The sequence below is a fragment of the Lissotriton helveticus genome, chromosome 3_1 (genome assembly GCF_964261635.1).
Source record: "Lissotriton helveticus chromosome 3_1, aLisHel1.1, whole genome shotgun sequence".
Classification (NCBI taxonomy): domain Eukaryota; kingdom Metazoa; phylum Chordata; class Amphibia; order Caudata; family Salamandridae; genus Lissotriton; species Lissotriton helveticus.
The window spans coordinates 1844281886-1844302576 of NC_136061.1; the positions used below are offsets into that span (position 1 = coordinate 1844281886).

At 42.4% G+C, this 20691-nt stretch overlaps 1 protein-coding gene across 1 annotated transcript in view; it reads right to left on the reverse strand.

The window, feature by feature from the left end:
• Window positions 1-20691, reverse strand: part of LOC144823889 (mucin-5B-like) — a 1747676-nt gene that overhangs the window by 147980 nt on the left and 1579005 nt on the right. The window contains exon 29 of the mRNA XM_078682783.1: window positions 5397-5507. Within this exon, the coding sequence (XP_078538909.1) occupies window positions 5397-5507 (111 nt within the window). The remainder of the gene's footprint in view (window positions 1-5396; window positions 5508-20691) is intronic.

The following is a 20691-nucleotide window of genomic DNA, read 5'->3' on the forward strand; positions in this document are numbered from 1 at the left end:
ATACAACAATTGACTTTTTTGCTGATGACTTTGTAATATGGATGCATTTGCCAACATTTAATTTATTATAACAATAGTATTGCTTGCAGTATCGTTAGTTCTATCCTGGTTATTGTTTAGGTGAGCATGCCATGAGGAGCAGGTGGGATCGTGAAACTTTAGGTTCATGTTGGTGTATTGTGGGTAATTGAGTCAAATTCACTAGCATACATTTCAATGTGTCTAGCAGTCAGTTTAAAGATTCGGCACTGAGTCCAGCGCGCATGCGCAGGCACATGATCAATCACCTGAGGGGAGTTTGGGAGATAGATGTGAGGTTTTGATGGCAGCAGCTAAGCTGGTTTCCTGATAAAATGAACGGGAACATTTTAATGGGTTTCTACTGTAAAAGGCTATGGAACAGAGTTAAATGCGAAGAGATACAATGCATTTAAAATGTCACATTCAATGACTTTTTAACACACGTCACGGTAAGAATGTTGCAGTGCATCTTAATATTCAACACAGGGGGAGGCTTTGAGTGAGGTGCTATTTAATGAGTTAGACTAGACTCTAGGCTTTGATTCTAAAAACGTGAATCAACTAAAAGGGGCATCTAAATAACTGGTTACAATCAGATAGATGACAGCAATGACGACATTTGGCATAAATGTAATTTGGTAGTTACTAAAAATATCCTAGCCTTTGATTTTATAAATGTGAATTGGCCATAAGGGGCATCGAAATAACAGGTTAGAATCAGACTGATGACAGCAATGATGATGTTTGGTGTGGATGTAATTCGGTGGTTACATAAAAATATCCTGTAAAAAGCGTGATAAAAAATGAATGCATTCAGAATGTTTCTATAGAAAAGGTTGTATATTTTTTAAATTGATGGTGATTAGAATATTTTTTTGTACTGCAGATACCCCTGAGGAAGGGTCTAATTCCGAAATGCATTGGGTGTTTGCTCAATAAAGCGTGACGTGGAAACATTTTACACTCCTGTGTCTACGTAAACATATTTGAATGGAAATGAAAATTAGTAAAATGAATTGAATATACTGGGAGAAATAGGTCAATGAAAAACGGATAAAGATATGGTACAAGATGAAGAGTTTATTATGAATTTGATTCATTGGACTCGTTGTGAAATTGGCTGTGCAGCTTCATGGGGATTCAAATGTGGTTCCCTTGTGTTCCTACTGATTACATGCACAGGTATTTGTCGTACATTTGTGTTTGCGGGTGGTGGTCATGTAGGAAAGTTGGAAAGAGCCAACTCCTGAGGAGTCTCCTAAAGATAAGAATTGTAAATGTGGCTTCTATGTTTGGGGTTAATGAATTCCATAGTTTGGCTACTTGAACAGAGAGATTTACAATCCATGTTTTTTTTTTATGTTGGGGTTTTGAGGCGAGGAGCTAATCTTGATTGGTCATTCCTTTGTTATATGTATTAGGTGATTTTATTCCTGATAAAAAGTACAAAAGAGACAGTAGTTTGGACATTGTGTGGAATTCCTAGGTTAGGAAAAATGTGTCACATAGTTTTCATAGTAATGAAGCTTGATCTTGCTAATGTGTTCACTTGGGCATTAATTGATAATTTGAATTAAAAGACGTATTTGTTTGTCATCTATAGCATGTGAGCTAAAATGTATTTATCATTGCTTGCAATGAATGTAGGACATATATTCAAACGAATGGGTGAGATGATGGAACCTGGAGGGACCCTTGCATTTGTAAAGTATGGTTTGGATGAGAAAGGGTGAGTATGGATGACATTTGTCCCTCTATGCTGGTTTCGTAGAGTATTTGGATTAGAGTGACATAGCCAACTCCGTGCAAGGCAGCTGAAAGATCCAAAACAAGTAGCGCAGTGACATTATTCTGGTGTATTGTATTTTTAAGGTCATCCCAAATGGGATGATGGCAGATTCTGTGCCTCTTCCTGGCTGGAATTTTGTTTGGAAGTAGGAAAGTATGGAGTTATCTTCAATGAATTGTGACATCTAGGCGCATGCTGCTCTTTCTACCAGTTTGCCCAGGAAAGGTATTTGTAATAGTTCGGTAATTGTTTTGGGTCATGCAGGTCCAAGTTAGTTTTCTTTACAAATGGGCAGATGTATGCCTTTTTTAAGTTATCAGGAATGATTCCTGTAGTTGAAGACGTGTTGATGATTTGTCTTACTTGTGCTGCAAAGGTGGCAGTTAAAAGAATGTTTTTGATCATTTGTGGTGGGTGAGGGTCAAAAGGGCTGCTGGCTAGCCTGCTTGCTGTGACCAGGGCAATACATTCCCTTTTTATAGTTGTTTTATGGAATGCAGAGGGTGTGATAACCTACCCTAGTAGGGGATAGTTGGAAATGGGTTGGTGCTGGTGGTTTTACTTTGTTTTAAATAGGAGTCCAACATGTCTGCTTTGGTTGTGTAACGACATGCCAGTTTACTTCTAAATTCTTAAGTCATGAGATGGATTTCTTCTGTGCATTTAGGATTTAAGAAACTCTTTATTTGCACATTTAGGTCCTTATTACGATGTCGGTTGGAAAGGCTCCGAATGGCAATTGGACTTTCCTAACCCGAGTCGGAACCCATGTTTCCAATAGTTTGCAAACGATTCCTAGTGACCGATTGCAATGGAAGGTAACCATTCAGTCTGTCCGACTTAGTTCCGACTGGCATTTGGAGAGTCCTATTCGGTCGGACCCAAGTTTACAGCTCTATGGACTGCATTTCTGACCAAATGCTTATAATGTCGGATTCGGACAGGCTTTCGAGAATCGGTTTGTCTGACAAGGAGCGGCTGTCGTAAACTGACTTTGGGGGCCCATAGCAGGCTCCCCTTCACCCAGAGGCCGTCGTTTGGGGCTGTAGGGACACCCATGGGACCCCTCTATGCAACCACGTACAGTGTGGCAGGTACCATGGGGTACCCGCCACATGGTGCAAGGTTTTCCGCAAACACTCCTTTCTTCAATGGGAAGATGTGTTGTTGGTTAGAACACAGGCTCCCATTGAAGTCAATAGGAGTTCGACTGAATGGTGTTCGGAACAATTATAATCAGTCAGTTGGACTCCCCAAACCAGAGTTGGTCATAAACGATTCCGACAAGGAGTTGGTCGCAGTGCTTTCCGACCGACATTGTAATTAGGCCCTTATTATTTTTAATTCTGTCTGAACAGTACGTTTTTTAATTTTTTTGATTGTTTACTTAAATAGTCTGTTCGTTTGGGTGAATATGTGTTGTGTTTCAGTGTTTGTGGTAGGTGTTGATGAAGATAAAAGCTTTGGGAGGAAAGATGGTTTAGGATCTGTATTATTTGTGCAGTCATGATGGTGGGAGTGGATGTTGTTATTTTATGACGGAACACAGTATGAGGTTGTGTGTGTGTGTGAGAGAGATTTGATGTACTAGTGTGTGAGTTGTTTTTGTGGCGTAGTGATAGTGAGAAGAGATATTGATGTGGTGAACTACTTCGATCAAGGATTTGAAAGTGAACTACTGCTGGTGAGAGGAAGTTTAGTGGTATTGGGGTTCGTAATAGGTGTTGGAGGAGAGCGTATGTGGTGTGTCAGAGAGGATGGACAGGGGTATGCGTGTTTGTGTTAGATTTTTGTAGTAACAGAGGTAATATGTGTGGTGTAGTGAAGTTTAAGTATTGTTTGGTTGTGTATTTTTAATAGAAAGAGGATGAAGATTTTGATGGGGTTGCTATGAGAGAGGGTCGAGTAAAGGTTAGTGCTGTGGGAAAGGGTCTGTTAGGAGTAGGTAGAGTGTAGAGCTGGTGTTTTCTATGAAAAGCAAGAGTGAGCTTATAGGCATTAAGGTTAAGTATATTGTGGGTTTGTGTTGTGTTTGTGATGTGTGGATTTGATAGTGGAACAGCACATGTGGGGTTTTGTATGAGATTGAAGGTGCCATTATGTGGTAGGTATGGTGTGTAATGGGGTTTTGTAGAGGTTGTTATGATATTAAAGAGTGGACAGGGTTTGTTTGTTGAAACTGAGGCGTGCGCATTTGCTGAAAAGTTTTATTTTGTTTGTGGAAGTAGATGGGTTTAGGTGTTGACTGGTAATCAGTAAGAATTGTAAAAAAGGGCAGCATTTCTGGACATTTTTCGACCTGGCCCTACTAGGTCCAAATAGGCAGCTGTCCTTGTCCTTTCCACCATTAGTCTTAACTCCCAAGCTGAAATGCACTGATCCCTAAGGGTAAATAGCCCTAGATCAAGTGTCATTTGGTCAATTCGAAACCTAGACCTAACCAACCCAATCAAAACCCTAGCCATATCAGCTAATCAGAACTCAAACCCTAAGCCCTTAGTCCAGAGGAAACTCCAGCTCTCAAAACCAACCAGAACTCTAGGCCTATAAGCCTATCAGAACTCAAACCCTAATCCCTACATCCAATGGAAGTCCTTGTCCCAGGAGCCAGCCAGAGCACAGATGCAACAACCAGTAAGAAACTGTAATACGGAGCATGTGATCTTAAACACAAGCTGGTGTGCGGGAGGCAGGGAGGTGCTCATGAAGTCAGAATCTTCATGGAGCCAGAAAGGCACCATTTATACTTTGGAGTTCCTATTCAATCGTGCATGAAAGGCCCAAATCTAAAATCACCAAAAATACTACTTTTTTTGCACTTAAACAGTTTCTTTTTTATAGCCAATTGCAAGTGCTACATACACATTCCAAACCCGATTTAAACCACAAAGCAGATTAAGCAGTCTCTTAAACACTCTGGTTAGGCTTTGGAGTGTGTTTAGCTTTTTTAGCTTTGAAAATATTGACTTCTAGAGGCCATAGAACAGTATGGGGGAAAACGTGGTGAAAATGTAAACAGTTGCATCTGGAAGAAAACAGCAATTGTCAACTTACACATCACAGAAACCAAGAGATACATTTAAACAGTCATGGGCCTTAGGAGCTCTGCCGAGCTACTCACATGGCCATGGCACCAACAACAATGGTTGTGACCTGTCCCAAATGAAAAATACTGTTACAAAACATAATGTTTCATCAATTTCAGAAGAATGAAAGGTTAACGTAACCATTTTACAATTCAAACAATAAGTCTGCTGAAGACATTCAGGCCAATGCAGAACTTGCAGTAATCCACTGAGAGCTTTGAACAAATCATACAGGTTTCCTATTACGCTAGAGGAAAGGTAATCAGTTCAGTGGAAACTGATTTGAATAAAGAGTGGTACACCAAGATTATGATTTTCATATCACGCTGCAACAATATTGACTGTAGTATATGTGGAGTTAGGAATAGTAAAAATACAATTACACATTTAGCTTGATAACATAGTAGTATTCAGTATTCTCCATTTCATAATGTTGATACTCAATAGTTATCACCTCATTATTCTGATAAATATACAAATATAAACATTGACTGCCTTACTTGGAACTTCTGAATCAATGTGCTCAGTCGCTGAGGTCTTGGAAGTGACAACAAGAGTAGTATACGTGCTTGATGTCATTGTCGTTGTCTCTGTAGAGATGGATATGGTGGCTGCAAAGTAATGGCAGGGGCTGATCAGAGATACAATGCATTCAAGGTCATACAATGCAAATTGATGTAAATAAAGCAACCCATTCATCCCAGTTAGCATAGTGCAAATTTACATGGGCATACTCTTGCATAAGTTAAGAATTGTGCCTAACTAGAAATTCCATATTTTTTTGCCAAAGGGAGACTGGTTTACATAGAATTTTTGAGCCATTTTCTCCTAAAAGTATTTTATTCTTGATCAAGTATCCTGAAAATATCACTTTGTGAAAACTGCATGCATGTTATTTTCTATTCTGCAATTTTATGTGAGATACTAGCTCACAGTACTTCATGCAAAACAAGTAACCACATAATCTACAGAAAAACATGCACAACAGATGCCTTGTTTCATACTATGTGCGACACAGACAAAAGTTCACGTCATCTCCATGTACTGCTAGTACCCATGATTCTTTCTTTGAAGATAGGTATATTATTGATTTGGCATAGCAAAAAAATACTTTTGTGGGATAAAGGGCGCAGGCGTTTGGGTCTAAATTAACATCGGATTATGATATACCTCTATGCCTTATAACAAGGGCTTAGCGAAGCCCCGCTATACCAGCTTCTGTAGGAGTGCCATTGATTAAGATCAAATTGACCTTTTGACCCCTTCTAACTTTTATCTTTGGGTCATAGGATGCCAGACAGAAGCAGGAGAAATACTACTGGGAAAAAATAACATGTCACAACTATGGGCGGGGACCTGGGCTGTCAAGTGAGTAAATATATATTTTTTTTATCGTAATTATCTCTCAGCTAGTGAATAACATATGCTGGTACAGCACATGTCAAGTAGTCACCACTTGGTAGTTATAGTTAGGTCACCATTTCCATAGCCAATACCTTTTTTGGTTTGTATATAACTTTGGCACCATTTGATGAATATTCATTAAACATTCCAATAAAGTGCTCCTTTTTGCCTGCAATGTGCATGGAAGCTTCCGGGGGATCTGTCATGCAGGGACTGAGAAAAAAAGGGGGTTTCCAAAATGCAAAATCTGCATGCATTTTACAAAGACATTTGTCAGAGGTGCTTTCGCAAACACTGCTGAACAGAATTACGGAAAATTTGACAGAAAGCAAGAGCTTGGTCGCCAGATTGTGCTTTTTGGTGTAAATCCATTTGGCAGTTTTTGAAAACTCAAGGTACAGAAATATTTGTATATTTAAACAGTTGGTTCTGAGGGACTCCGGACCGAGTCATGCGGGAAATACAATTAAAAAGTAGAGCATTCTAATTGGCCCAGGGCGGTTTTTCTTTTTTGGGGCATTTTTCTCCTGTGGGAATAAGACACCCATAGGAGCGAGCACTCTGATTGGCTGACATCAACATGAGAAAAATGTAGCTGGAAGCCATTAAAGGACTTGCCCCCCCAGGCCTGTGAGGTTTACCAAATGGTGTTAACAACTAGCCTTTTTTGCCTCAATCCCACAGAAACCCTTGTGGACTGTGACCAAAAAAATGGTGGTCGACATCATTCTCTCATATATATGGGGAGAGGGTGTGTGTAGGGCCCCTCTCCCCAGTCACTGTTGGGCCCCAGGGACCCCATAACGCAGGGTCATGTATGTTAAATCAACTGGAAGTTATGCATGGCCCTCCTCTCAAAGCCAATGGTGGCCCAAGGACCCCATTCACTAGGGCCATATTCATAAAAAAGAGGAAGGGGCCATACAGTCCTGCTCCCCATGCCGATGTCAGTCTCTGGGATCCCCCCTTTGGGGCCTAATGTAATAATTTGGCGAGGAGATGCTTGGCCCCCATCTCTGACCATTTTAACTCCCTGGGGATCGCATCACCTGGGCCCCACTCAAACAAAAGGGGAGGGGGCTGTGCGGCCTTCGTTCCTGAGCCTAAAAAGTCCGCAGGGTCCCTGTATTAAAAAATAAAGGGAAGGGGGACCATGCTATCCTCCTCACCGAGCCTCACGTGGCCCCATGGACCCCATTCCCCAGGGCCAAAATAAAGTTTAAAGGCAGGTATTTATAATAATGTGAAGATGGTGCATACATTATGAATGAAAGGTACAACTATATTTTGGCTTGTATGGAAATACCAAATATTTTTTTCCTAACTCTAACAAACCTTATCTCATATAGGTAGGAAGTGGCCTTTAAAGGCTCCGGGGACACTATCATCAGAGGCCAGCTCAGTGACTGTGTTCCAGGGAGCCCACTCTCGGGACGTAGTAGTTTCCTTTTTACAATGAATATGCTTTTACCATGTATGCCATTACAATGAATTTCACTGGAAAGGCATGAATGGCAAAGGCATATTTGTTGTAAGAGTTTAAAGGTGAGGATATGTAAGTATTTATTGTTTTAAGTATTAAGGGTCTTATTACGATGTTGGTTGGACACCACAAGTACAATGTGACCGCACCTAGCGCAGTCGCATACTTCCATTCCTCAATTAGAGCTTGGAGCTTGGAATTGGAGCTTGTGCTACAGCCACGTGGCGGGCATCTCAAGGCGCCTGCCACATGGTGCAGAGATCAACAGGAGGGCGCTATTGGTGCAACCTCGCCAACCAACCAAAGTCCACAAGGAGAAGGATGCCCTGCTAGAAGCCTCCAAACTCACTTTCCTACATGCTTTCCATGTAGGAAAGCCCGACATAGAAAGCCTGTGGAAAACCGAGCTTCGGATAAGGGTTGTATGACGTTACAACGCATACTTTTACAACGCATGCCTTTACAACACATTTTTTACAACGCAACATCCTTTACAAAGCATTCCATTACATCGCATGCCATTACAACGAATTGTCTAAAAACTACCTTTACAACGCATTCCATTACAACGCATATCATTACATTGCATGTATGGAAAGTATTGGATAGTATAGGGTTAAAAATGACTATTCCACAGGGTGCAACAGTAGGGTAAGTGTTGGATAGTGTAGGGGTAAACATTACTATTCTAACTCCAGGGGGTGCAACAGTAAGAGTGAGTGAGTGAGTAAGGATTTGTAAAGCGCAACTTAGCCCAAAGGGCATCAAGGCGCATAAAAAGATGGAACAGCTGTTAAGGATGTAGGAAAGTGCGCCAACTACAGGTAGGCTTCTGAGAAGAGCCAGGTCTTTAATGCTTTGCGGAAGTGTGCCAGGGAAGTTTGGCCCTTGAGCTCAGCTGGAAGCATATTCCACAGTCTTGGAGCGAGGGAGAAAAAAGCCTTCCCTCCCCATCTAGCCTTAACGACTCGGGGGACAAACAAAAGGTTCTTATTGGCAGAGCGAAGAGCCCTACCCGGAGCATAGAAGGACACGAGGGACCTGATATGTTCGGCTCCAGACCCATGCAAAGCACAGTGAGTGAGGCATAGGACCTTGAAGTTTATCCTGGCCTGCATAGGGAGCCAGTGCAATTCTTTCCTAATTGAGGAGCTAGATGAGCGTCTAGGGACGTCAACTACAAACCTGGCTGCACATTCTGCACTATTTGTAGGCGTTGGACCAACCTTTTGTTTATACCTAAATATAGTGCATTGCAGTAATCCAGCCTTGAGGAGATGAGAGCCACAGTAACCTGTTTACGTGCTTCGGGGGAGAGGTAGTGTATGATCTTTCTCAAGATTCTTATGACACCACAACAGGTTGAGTCCGTCCTACTGACTTGCTTGTCAAAGGAGAGCGTGGTGTCCAAGATTACACCCAAGTTGCGGGCAGATTGGGAGGGCATGGGGCAGCCTCCGAGAGCAGAAGGCCACTAGTTCATCGACCAGATCTCCTGTTTGCCTCCGAAGATAAGAACTTCGGTTTTCTCCCCATTTAATTTCAGGAAGTTCTTAATCATCCAGCACGCAACTGCTTCCAAGCAATTTCTGAAATTAAGGGCCATGATGTTCACTGATTGAGAAAGGGAGACAATAATCTGGGTGTCGTCAGCGTATGAAAGAACTTCCAGCCCGAATGATCTTACTAGCCTGGAAAGTGGGGCCACATAGATGTTAAAAAGTGTGGTGCTCAAGGACGAGCCCTGGGGAACCCCACACTGAACAGGCTTGACCCTTTGTTTTCGCTGATTATGGAAGGATGTCAAGAGGGTCAGTGCTGGTCCATCCACTCCCATCTCACTAAGGTGGGTAGCCAGAATGGAGGGGGACAGGGTATCAAATGCAGCAGTAGTAAGGTCGAGCAGTACCAGCAGGGTGGTCTGGCCACTGTCGACCTTGGCGCGGATGTTATTGATAACCACTGTAAGGGCGGACTCAGTGCTATGTGCCCTCTGGAAGCCGTGCTGAGGAGTCCAGCAGGCTAGAGTTATCCAGGAAGGCACTCAGATGGTAATTGAGATGGGCCTCGAACATCTTAGCAGAAGCAGGGATATGGGGCGGAAATTCTTCAAGATCCCGGGATCTAGGGTAGCCTTCTTAAGAAGGGGCTTGACAATCGCCATTTTCCATGAGAAAAGGAAAACACCTTCGGAGATTGCCAAGTTCATCACCTCCAGAAGAGGAGGCAGCACTACTTCCCTGCACTCTTTGAGAATCTTCAGAGCACAGGGGTCCAGAGGGGTCCCTGATTTAAGCTTATCCAAAAGCCGACTCAGTTGTTCAAGTTTGAGAGGGGGATAGTTAGAAAAATTACTACAAGATCCATTAACCTGGCACCATCGGAGGGGGTGAAGCCTCTAAATCTAGGTTGAGGGCCTCTAGAGCTGTGTGAATATCCATAATCTTAGTGTAAAAGAAAGAGGAGATCTGATCACACAGTTCCTGGGTTGCCAATATGGGATCGGGTGACTGGAGGAGGGACAGGGAATCTACGATTTTAAATAGTTCCCTAGGGGAGCTAAGAGAGACAGTCAGCTTAGCAAAGTGTGCTTTCTTTCCCTCCATAACCGCAATTTTGTACCCCTTAAGCAGACTTTTGTGTTTTTCTTTTTCTTTCGGGTCAAGGCGAGACCACCAGGATCTCTCTTGCTTCCTACAACCCTGCCTTAGCAGTCTGAGGGAATCTGAGTACCAGGGAGGCGAGGGTCGTTTCCTGGCAGAGTAATGCTGCTTGACCGGGGCCAGAGTATCCACGGCACTAGCAATAGTATTAAAAAGTTCAAGGGCAGCTGTGTCGGTGTCCCTCATTGGGGGGGGCCTAAGACTGGACATCCATGGTGCGAGTGTCCCATTGTTCACACCCCTGAAATTCCTGTTCAGTTCCCACTTACTGGGATCCAATATGGGCACAGAAAGGTGTCGAGGTGTAAATTCAAGTGGGACAGCCATGTGGTCTGACCAGGACAGGGAAAGGGGGGAACCTATTTCTAGCCTAGGATCATAGGAGAATACCCCATCTAAGGTATGTCCAGCTGAATGGGTGGGACTTCCTTCTCCTTGTAACAATCCTCAGGAAGCCAGGGAGTCTAACAAGAGGGCGGTATCACCAGAATTCGAATTTTCCAAATGGAAATTGAAATCTACAAGAATGGTTATATAAGGTCTATCAATATACGGTTCCAAAATTTTCAATAAATCATGGCTGAAAGCAGACCTAGGGCCCGGGGGCCTGTAGATCAAAATGCCAGAGAAGGACAGAGTAGGGGAAGAGTTAAGAGCAAAGTACATTGCCTGGAAAGAATCCAGATGGGATGGGATGGTCCGGCATCTAATTGAGCTTTTATACAATATGCCCAGACAACCCCCCCCTGCGACCCACTCTATCCATTCTTGACAGGGCATATCCCTCGGGATGGCATTTACAAGCTCAGGCCCTGTAAAGTCAGAAGCCCAGGTTTCAGTGATGAAAGCCCATGAGGGTTTTCTATCCGAGATAAAATGCCTGAACGCAATATTGTTTTTAACTAGGGACCGTGCGTTGATAAGAAACCCAGTTGCCTTACTCAACGAAGAGAGTTCTTGCTTCTTAGCCATGGGCAACTTATGTGAGGGGTCAGGCGTGGTAGAGCGGCTTCCTTTCTCAGTACATCGGCACTCAAAAGCATCAAGTAACTTCTCGGGTAAGAGGGCTGCCACAGGGGTTTAAGTGCTTGTAGTGTATGTAGGGAGTAAAGGGGACTTACTGGAACCAGGATATATATGGCGCCAGCCTCCCTGGCCCCTGGCGCTTCCTCGGCGCTGATGGGCACAGACGAGTTGAACTCAGGCGCAACTCCGCCGCTAATGCGGCGCTTCTGCTGATCACGTCGGCTGCGCGGAGGCATGTCCGTCTCCTTATATGTTGGCGACTAGACTGTAAAAAGGTGATGCCTCCCACCAAAGATGGCTGCTGCAAAATTCCACCGCCCGGGTCCGTGTGTCTCAGCACCTGACTCTGCTGAGCACCGTCCAAATGCGGGGCAAAGACTTTAAAACTGCAGGATATTAAGCAAAGTGCAAGGTGAGTTTTAAAAGCACAGAATTAAAAACCAGTGGCACAACATACGAGGTCACATAGGCAAAGTTAGCAGGGCTCACAGCACACCTCCCGGCTTCGCCTAAGGAGGAAAACAAACAGCAAGTAGGGTAAGTGTTGGATAGTGTAGGGGTAAAAATTACTATTCTAACTCCAGGGGCTGCAACAGTAGGGTAAGTTTTGGATAGTGTAAGGGTACAATGCGTTGTGATGGTATGCGTTGTAATGACTGCATAGTAATGACATGCGTTGTAATGGTATGCGTTGTAGTGTCATGCGATGTAATGGTTGCGTTGGAATGGCATGCGATGTAAGGAATGTTGCGATGCTATGACTGTGTTGTAATGGTAGTGCGTTGTAAAAGTTGCGTTGTAAAGGTTGTTTCCCTCGGATAAGCCATCCATTAGGATTACGGGCTGGTCTCCAATTGGCTGACGGGCATCTTGAGCCCATTTGAATCCAGCCGGAATGACTGGCCAGCTTCAGTTCTGACTGCCTAGATTGTAATTAGGTGTGGTCGGAATTGAACCCGAGAATCTTAGTCAGAAAGTCTCCGCCCTCAGGTTGGAGGCTTTCCAACCTAGATCGTAATAGGCCCCCTAAGTGTTGTAGGTGTTTTTTATATTAAAAAAAATATATTACCTACTGGCGGTCGCCAGTAGGTATATATAGTTAGGATTTTTTCTCTATGGGATTTTTGAAAATTCTATGTCTAATAACTTTGGCGTTTGTGGACGGAATTGGCTGACATTTTCAGGAAAATGGCACATTTTGTTTCTGAGCAGCCCCTGAAAATTGGGGGGGGGTTCGTCCAGGGGGGGTCGAGAAAAAAGGGGGGTCCCAAAACGTGTTTTTAACATTGAGTTTTCCATAGGGCGGTTGGCCTCACTTTTAGCCCGAACGGCTGAATGGATTTGCACGAAACTTGGCAAAATTGTAGGGACTGGTAGCCCGATGTGCCTTTTGTAGGTCTCAATATATGTGCTTCAGTGGATTTTGAGAAATTAACGTTCAAAAAAAGATATATATCTGTAACAGCGGACCGGGAAGCGCTCCGGTTCGCGGACTTTTCGCGCAACGGAGCTTTGTGAAGCGAAGCTGATTGGTTCTCCGGTGTCTGTAAACATTCCAAACAGTCCGTAGCGGCCGCCATCTTGTCTCTCGGTAGGATCGAGAGACAAGAGGAGGCCAAAGCGAAGGGGCAAATGACCATAAGGGGGCATAGTAGATCCTCGCTGACCCCCTAGGTTTGATGTGGAGGTTTTAAAAGGGCCCCGCGGGGCAAAAAAAATTAAATAATAATAATAATCGAACGGCTGAATGGATTTGCACGAAACTTGGTAAAATATTAGGGACTGGTAGCCCGATGTGCCTTTGCTAGGTCTCAATATATGTGCTCCAGTGGATTTTGAGAAATTAACGTTCAAAAAAAATATATATCTGTAACAGCGCTCCGCTTCGCGTAACGGAGGTTTGCGAAGCTGATTGGTCATTCTGTCACTGGGCTATAGTTGGGCTACATCTGGCTGATATTTGGGCTACATTTGTTTTTTTTGTCTCTGGCGGCCATCTTTGGGCTACATTGGGCTACATTGGGCTTCATTGGGCTTCATTGGGCTACATTGGGCTACATTTGGGCTCCAACATATATATAGGCCAATGTAGCCCAATATATATTTTTCAAAGTTAATTTTCGTAAAAACCACTGGAGCATATATCTTGAGACATAGCAAAGGCACATCGGGCTACCAGTCTCTACAATTTTGCCAAGTTTCGTGGAAATCCATTCAGCCGTTCGAGCTAAAAGTGAGTCCAACCGCCCTATGGAAATGAAGGAAAGAAATGGGTAATTTGTAATTAGCAAATAGCTCATCGCAAACTAGGAATGGTAAAGAATCGCTATTTATTCCTTAAAGTTCGCTATTTAGGAAATGCAAAAAACTTTGATGATACATATGGCGGTTCATCTCGAACAAGATAAGAAGTATAGGGATAGATTTATGATGACTGGCGCATCACCAGGGATGTGTTAGACATTCTGTGCCGCTGTTCCGTCACCTATGGTGTGCTGCATTTACAATGCGGCGCATCATGGGGCAAAAACAGCACAGATGCGTGATGTATCTGTGCCGTAAAGGTGGCGCATTGCTGGAGTTGTATCGCAAGTGTGATGAAGCTCCAGCAAGGGTCGGGGGTGCCCCTGTCGCAGGGTTTCTGTTCTCACAAAGAACTGTGGACAGAGGATTGGAACCTCGGCGAATTAGGGTGCCCCAAAACTCACCTTAGTAATCAAAAACCCCTTAGCAAGCTAGGTACAGTGTCACATTGGATATAACAAACTCTCAATGTTTAGACAATCCAGAATATGAACTTATAGTACCTCAGGATACGTGGAACTCATGAACAGTCGGTCGTTATATATTTCTTAGAAACCAGAACATGGAGTTAAGAAGAACACATGTGTATTTGAAATGTTTATTTACTAATGCCGTCTTCTCAGGCGTAGTATCTTAGATAATACAAGTACACATATTATCAGTAGCAAAATTACCAGCATAGTTACTAGTACATAAAAAGCGAATGGTGACAGTATGTTAACATGCTGTAAATGAATAAGAGTTATCAACACTTATAAGCAGCCACGGGCCGTGGAGGGAGTTACGGTGGGGCAGGGAGGCGGGGAGGGGGAGGGGCAGGGTGGAGAGGGCTCCACCCTGCCCCTCCCCCTCCCCGCCTCCCTGCCCCACCGTAACTCCCTCCACGGCCCGCGGCTGCTTATATCTCACCCTCCCTAATACACATATTATATTATTTGCTAAGAAGGTCTGTTTTTGTTGGTTTAGGGCGTGCCCATACTTTAGTGTCTTAGATTTGAAGGAATCACATCAGCATACACCAGCTCTCTCTTCATGTGAACCGCATCAACTGTTGTGTATGTGTGTTCGGCAAAGCAATATAAAACCCGCCTCATGCCCAGAATTGGCAGAAGCTGCACTTATGTTATGAGTATGAAGTCGTGCAGATCAGACCTCATAACAATTCTGTATCGTGTTGTTCTTGAAACTTCAGCACTCGCTGTACAGATATAGTTTAACAAGCAAAGCAGATAGTAGAGCAATAACATATTATTCTCATGTAAACCACGATGAACTACTAGGTTGAAAGCTAAAGCAACAACTAAGTGTCGTGTGCAGAAGTTGCAAAAAAGGAAAAATGGCGTTTAAACCGGTAATGAGCCCATGCTAACTTAACACGGTGTAAAGATATCCAGGACCTAGATGACACCTCCCCATGATCCGGAAACGAACTGAATAAGATAATAGAAGTGCCATCTCATGAGAGCAGATTGCAAGTTTATATGTGGACGGTCCGCAAGGTAAAACATTAAAAACTAGGAAAATTTAATGCTAAAGAAAAATAAAACAGCCAAGTACTTTATCGAGTCTTAAGCCAATAGGCAAGCTAAATAATAAAAACTTGACAAATAAGTCAATGAATTGTCAATGAAATGCTAGTACTCAGCATATCAAACATGAAAAAGGTCTATGACATAACTGTGTATGCAAAATAAGCTGCAACAGCCTCCAATAGGAAGTCACCGTCTTCATCCGAAAAGAGTTCAGCCATCCAATTTAAAAGCGGAAAAGAACATACGTGCTCTCCCAGCACCGGATCCTCTATCACCATCAGAGGACAGCTCGGTGGGTTTTCAAGAAAGCTCTGTTCCAAGAAAGACTGTGTTGCCGCCAGTAAATTCCAGGGACCAATTAGTCCATGCATCAATGCCACAGCCATAATCCTTTCGCCAGGACAAACCAACTCGTGAGTAATGATAGGAGTCATCAGCTGATTAAAGTCGACGTCAGGAGAAACCGGTCCGCAGAGACACAAATCAATGGCCCAATCGAAATCACAGGTCAGGCAGTGAAATACAGGCTGGACACAGGTGAAGTAGGAGAATCGAAAAGATAATCCATATGCCGTGCTTAATATCGCCAACGGCATTGTGCCATAATATTCTAGCATGCGATTGCGGAACAGTGTCAGCAGCTGCAGGGCGGGAGATTGCAGAGGAGGGACATCCATATTTAAAAATGTAAAAAAGCACAAGAGCGTCCGCTGGTAATGCAAGTAAAAATGGCAATCCACGAAGCACAGTGGAGAAAATAGAATGAAAGAAAGCAGGGATGACTCCAAAGATTTTCTCAAATGAAGTCACGAGACCACTGGTAACAACTTTAAAAAAGTGCGCCAGGGCCTTTGTGGAGGACGCGTTAAAGATAGTCCGAACCATCTTGCTGAAATGCAAAGGCGAATCAGTATTGAAAAGGGTCTGCACCTCTGTACGGGTGTTCGCTATGTGAAGCACGAAAGTTTCACGGGCCGAACTCAAGGCCACCTCTCTCTGAGACAAAAGAGCTCTTATTCTTGCCATGCCGTTGAAATCTGCTCCCAAGGTTGGTATTTGTGGCCAGATTGAAAACTCCCTATGTTCATGTGTGGGAGGAAATAGAACATTTTTGCAGCAAATAACCCGTTCACTTACTGTTACGATAAAAGGAATACTTTTAATTAACCCAGAACAATCTTCATTATTGAGCATCAAATAACTACCATTTTCCAACAACTTGAACGTGGGGGTGATAGCAGGAACTGGCGTGCCTTGCAACACGCAAGCCATATTTGGTCGGTGTTTGTTGCATGAACCGTGTAACTGTATGTGCCTACACATTAGTGAATGATCTGGCGTCTCAGTGCATTCCTCTCCATTCAGATAAACTTCTTGATCATCTTTGAAACATCTGTATGTGTATGGAAGCGACCAGACCTCATGAAGAAAAGCACTACCTAAAGGTTCATAACGACCTATTGGTATATATTTCATACAATTTGAAAACTTATATAAAGCAAAAGGCAGCGTTATTAAACCGTGGATAAGGCACGTTGCCAAAAAACCCGCAATCCTCTGCTGATGATGTCACTGAGCATGTCACGAATGATGTAATATGTGACATCATCAGCAGTGGATTACGGGTAATAGTATCTCTAGTTTACTCCCCTATAGCTGTCTTTCTTTTAACATAAGTGTCTGTTTCCTTCCCTTATACTTACTGTTTTTGGTTCGCTTCCGGTTCGCGTACCGGCGAGCGAACTGGGAAGCGAACTACGAGAAATAGAGGTTGGCACAGTTCCAAATATTGTACCAATTTTTTAATAACGGGGAGGTAGTTCTGAAAAGAACTTTTTTTGATTGTTTTTGTTGTTTTATATTTTTTTTATTATTTTTCTGATTTTTTTTTTACTTTTTTTGAATTTTTCTGAACAGTTTTATATTTTTTTGGGTTTTTCTTGGAGGGGGCAATGAAAACGATTCATTGTAAAGGGCTCAACAGGAGCAACAAAACAAAAAAAAAGTATTTATTATTTGGGGCGTTTCGTACAAACTTGCATATGATTGTCAATAGCTCTGTTGATCAGAGTGATGCTACTTTCTCTGTAGCAAATGAATCCACTGCAATGTACGCAGACTTGTTTTACTTCACCAAATCTCATTTGTATATTTGGCACCATCTCCCTGCCCTCTGGTCCCGTTACTTCCGGTACAACAGATCTTCTGGCCATAATAGGGAGATTATCTAGGTCGTTCCGAAACTGTGCAGCACTGTAGTTGTTAGGATGCCACCTAGTCATATGGCGATGCATTGTGTAGTTTCCGAAGCTGTATTTTTTGTCGGTCCCTCTGGACAGTCTATCTTGACATATAAGGCAAGTTACGTATCTTGCATTTACTTTTTTCTGACCTTTGGGAATTTAAAAAAATTGCCAAATGAAGTTTTCTTTCCGGTGAGACGTCCTGGGCTCCTCAGGCAAAAACTGCCTCTCTTCGTGCTCGTCGTCCTGTTCCTCTTCTTCCTCTTCTTGTTGAATTATAACTTGAGCAGGTGGTCCACTCTTCCTTGGATGTGGTGGAGGTGGTGGGGAAGCACCAGCTGAAGCTACTAAAGAAGCCATTGCTCACTGGTAACAAAGGGTCTTTCTCTCACAATGATGAAAGTCAGAGTGAGGAAAGAAGGAGGGATTTTCATCATTTGGGAAAAACAAGAGTTCTCAACCAATGAAAAGTGTTCATTTTAGATTATATGACCTAGTCTTACATCATTAGGAAACCAAAAGTGAAATGAACCAATGAAAAGTGTTATTACCAAGTCACATGACCTGCTGTGTTTACGTTAAGCGCTTTGCAGGGCCTCCCGCTTTGCTTCCAGAAACCTGTGCTTTGCGACTCGGTAAGCGTACCAGTTCGCTAACGTAGCACGTCATATGACGTATCACGCGACAACGTGAAACGTCATGCGGACGGGAGGCGTCACGATGTTGTTTTCTAACGCGGCAGTTGCGGTAAAGAAACGTTTACCGGCTCGCGGTCTATTTCGCGGCATCAAGGTCAGCTAACGGGAAGCTACCCGATTCGCGAAGCGGGAACGAAGAAAAAAAAATATTTAAAAAAAAAATTATTCATAAACATATAAAATATATTTTTGGATTTAAAGAAGAATACATTTTACAGCTACAGATATTAGCTGTTAAAAAACCAATGAAATTCACTGAAAAAACCATAGGTTATAGACCATATATAGTTAGGAATTAGCATTTACAAAACCTTGAAAATTCACTGAAAAAACCATAGGTTATAGACCATATATAGTTAGGAATTAGCATTTACAAAACCTTATTTTACTCACACAAAACCATTGAAATTCCATATATAGTTAGTTGCACTAACTATATATCGCGCACCCGCAATCCACTGCTGATGATGTCACATATTACATCATTCATGACATGGTCAGTGACATCACTGATGACATCACTGATGACATCTCAAATGTCATCACTGATGACATCACTGATGACATCTCATTTGACATCAATGACCACATCACTGATGATATAATTCATGTGACAATACAATGCATCTCCTCACATTTTAATATAACCTCTGTTTCACCCAGTGTTAAATACGGAGTATAATTTTTGAAACCATTGACACACCAATACTAGTTACTACATACGCACTCACTGATTCCTATGTCTACACACACATTCACTCATTCACCCATACAATCATTCATACACACAATCACTCATCTTTACAACACTATCATATGCATTCATACACCTATACAGACACTCACAGTCTGCCACTCATCCATGGAGTTACTCACACACCTAGTCAGTCCTGTAAAGAATCAATGACACTTCCATTTTTTTGTCTATACAGTTAAACATAGAGGACCTTACATTTTCAAACATATACTAACACACACTTACCTTCTTATACAATCATTGATACAAGTACACATTGATCTGCACAGAGTCACACACCTCCCAGCCAGCCACACACACACACTCAGTCTCCCATACAAATACTTGGACAATCAATCAGTAACCCATATAGTTAATCATATAGCTACTGATCAACACATGCAGCAGTTTACAGAACAACAGACATAATGATGCACAAATTAAGACAGTTTAGTCACTAACCCATGCACTCAGTGAGACACATTTAATCACTCACTCATACATTCAGTCATGCACCTACTAAATCCTTTGTCCAGACACTTATACTTGCACTCATTCTTCAATATGTAAGACACATTTTAACTTTACAGAAACATACAGTCACTGGATGTTGTCATCAGTGATGTCATCAGTGATGTCATTTGAGATGTCATCAGTGATGTCATCAGTGATGTCACTGACCATGTCATGAATGATGTAATATGTGACATCATCAGCAGTGGATTGCGGGTGCGCGATATATAGTTAGTGCAACTAACTATATATGGAATTTCAATGGTTTTGTGTGAGTAAAATAAGGTTTTGTAAATGCTAATTCCTAACTATATATGGTCTATAACCTATGGTTTTTTCAGTGAATATATATATATATATATTCATCTCACGGTTTCCCCAAAGCTTCAACCAAAGAAACCACGCACTCCGGGGTAGCTCTAAGATATTTATTTTAGAGTTCGCAACAGACACGTTTCGGCGCTCCGCCTTTATCAATGTTACAAACATTGATGGTAGGAGCCATGTTTATAACAGCGTGCACGTGATTCAATGGCAAAAACAAACAAGGGACTGAAATTCATACTCCATATTGGATGTTGTTCATGGGGTTCATCACATGTTGTCACAGTACATAACATGGTGGCAATACTATATAGTTTAGCCCATCTACATGCTCCAATTAATCTCGCGCATAAACGAGACAAAATTAATTTCATATTATAATTTACAAAAACAAAGAAAATTGTTTTCTTTTTTCTTTTCATTTGCGCATACAATTGAAAGTGACATGTTATTACGCCGTGTATCGGCTAAAATATTGCAACACATATTTCTGGTCTATACAATTGCTAGTATATCTATAGCAATGCATTTCCATCCTAGGTACCAAGAACTAAACTGTCTAAACCTTCTCTCAATTACAATTCGTCCACCTTTTTGGAATTGCAGACCCTCCAATGTCACATCATTCTGTCTCATAGTTAAGAACCAAAATGTACTGTTACATAACATGCGACGAGTCAAACTGATACTGCCGTGGATCGGCAAATCTCCCTTGACTTATAGTTGTTTTGCCAAAATACTTGGTTTCTACTCAAACCATTACTCAAACCTTAAAATTCCAAAATTAACATTGTGAAAGAAATACGTGAATATCATACATTGCATTCTTGTTAATGCACATATTCAAAATGTCTGACAAATTTCCAAAT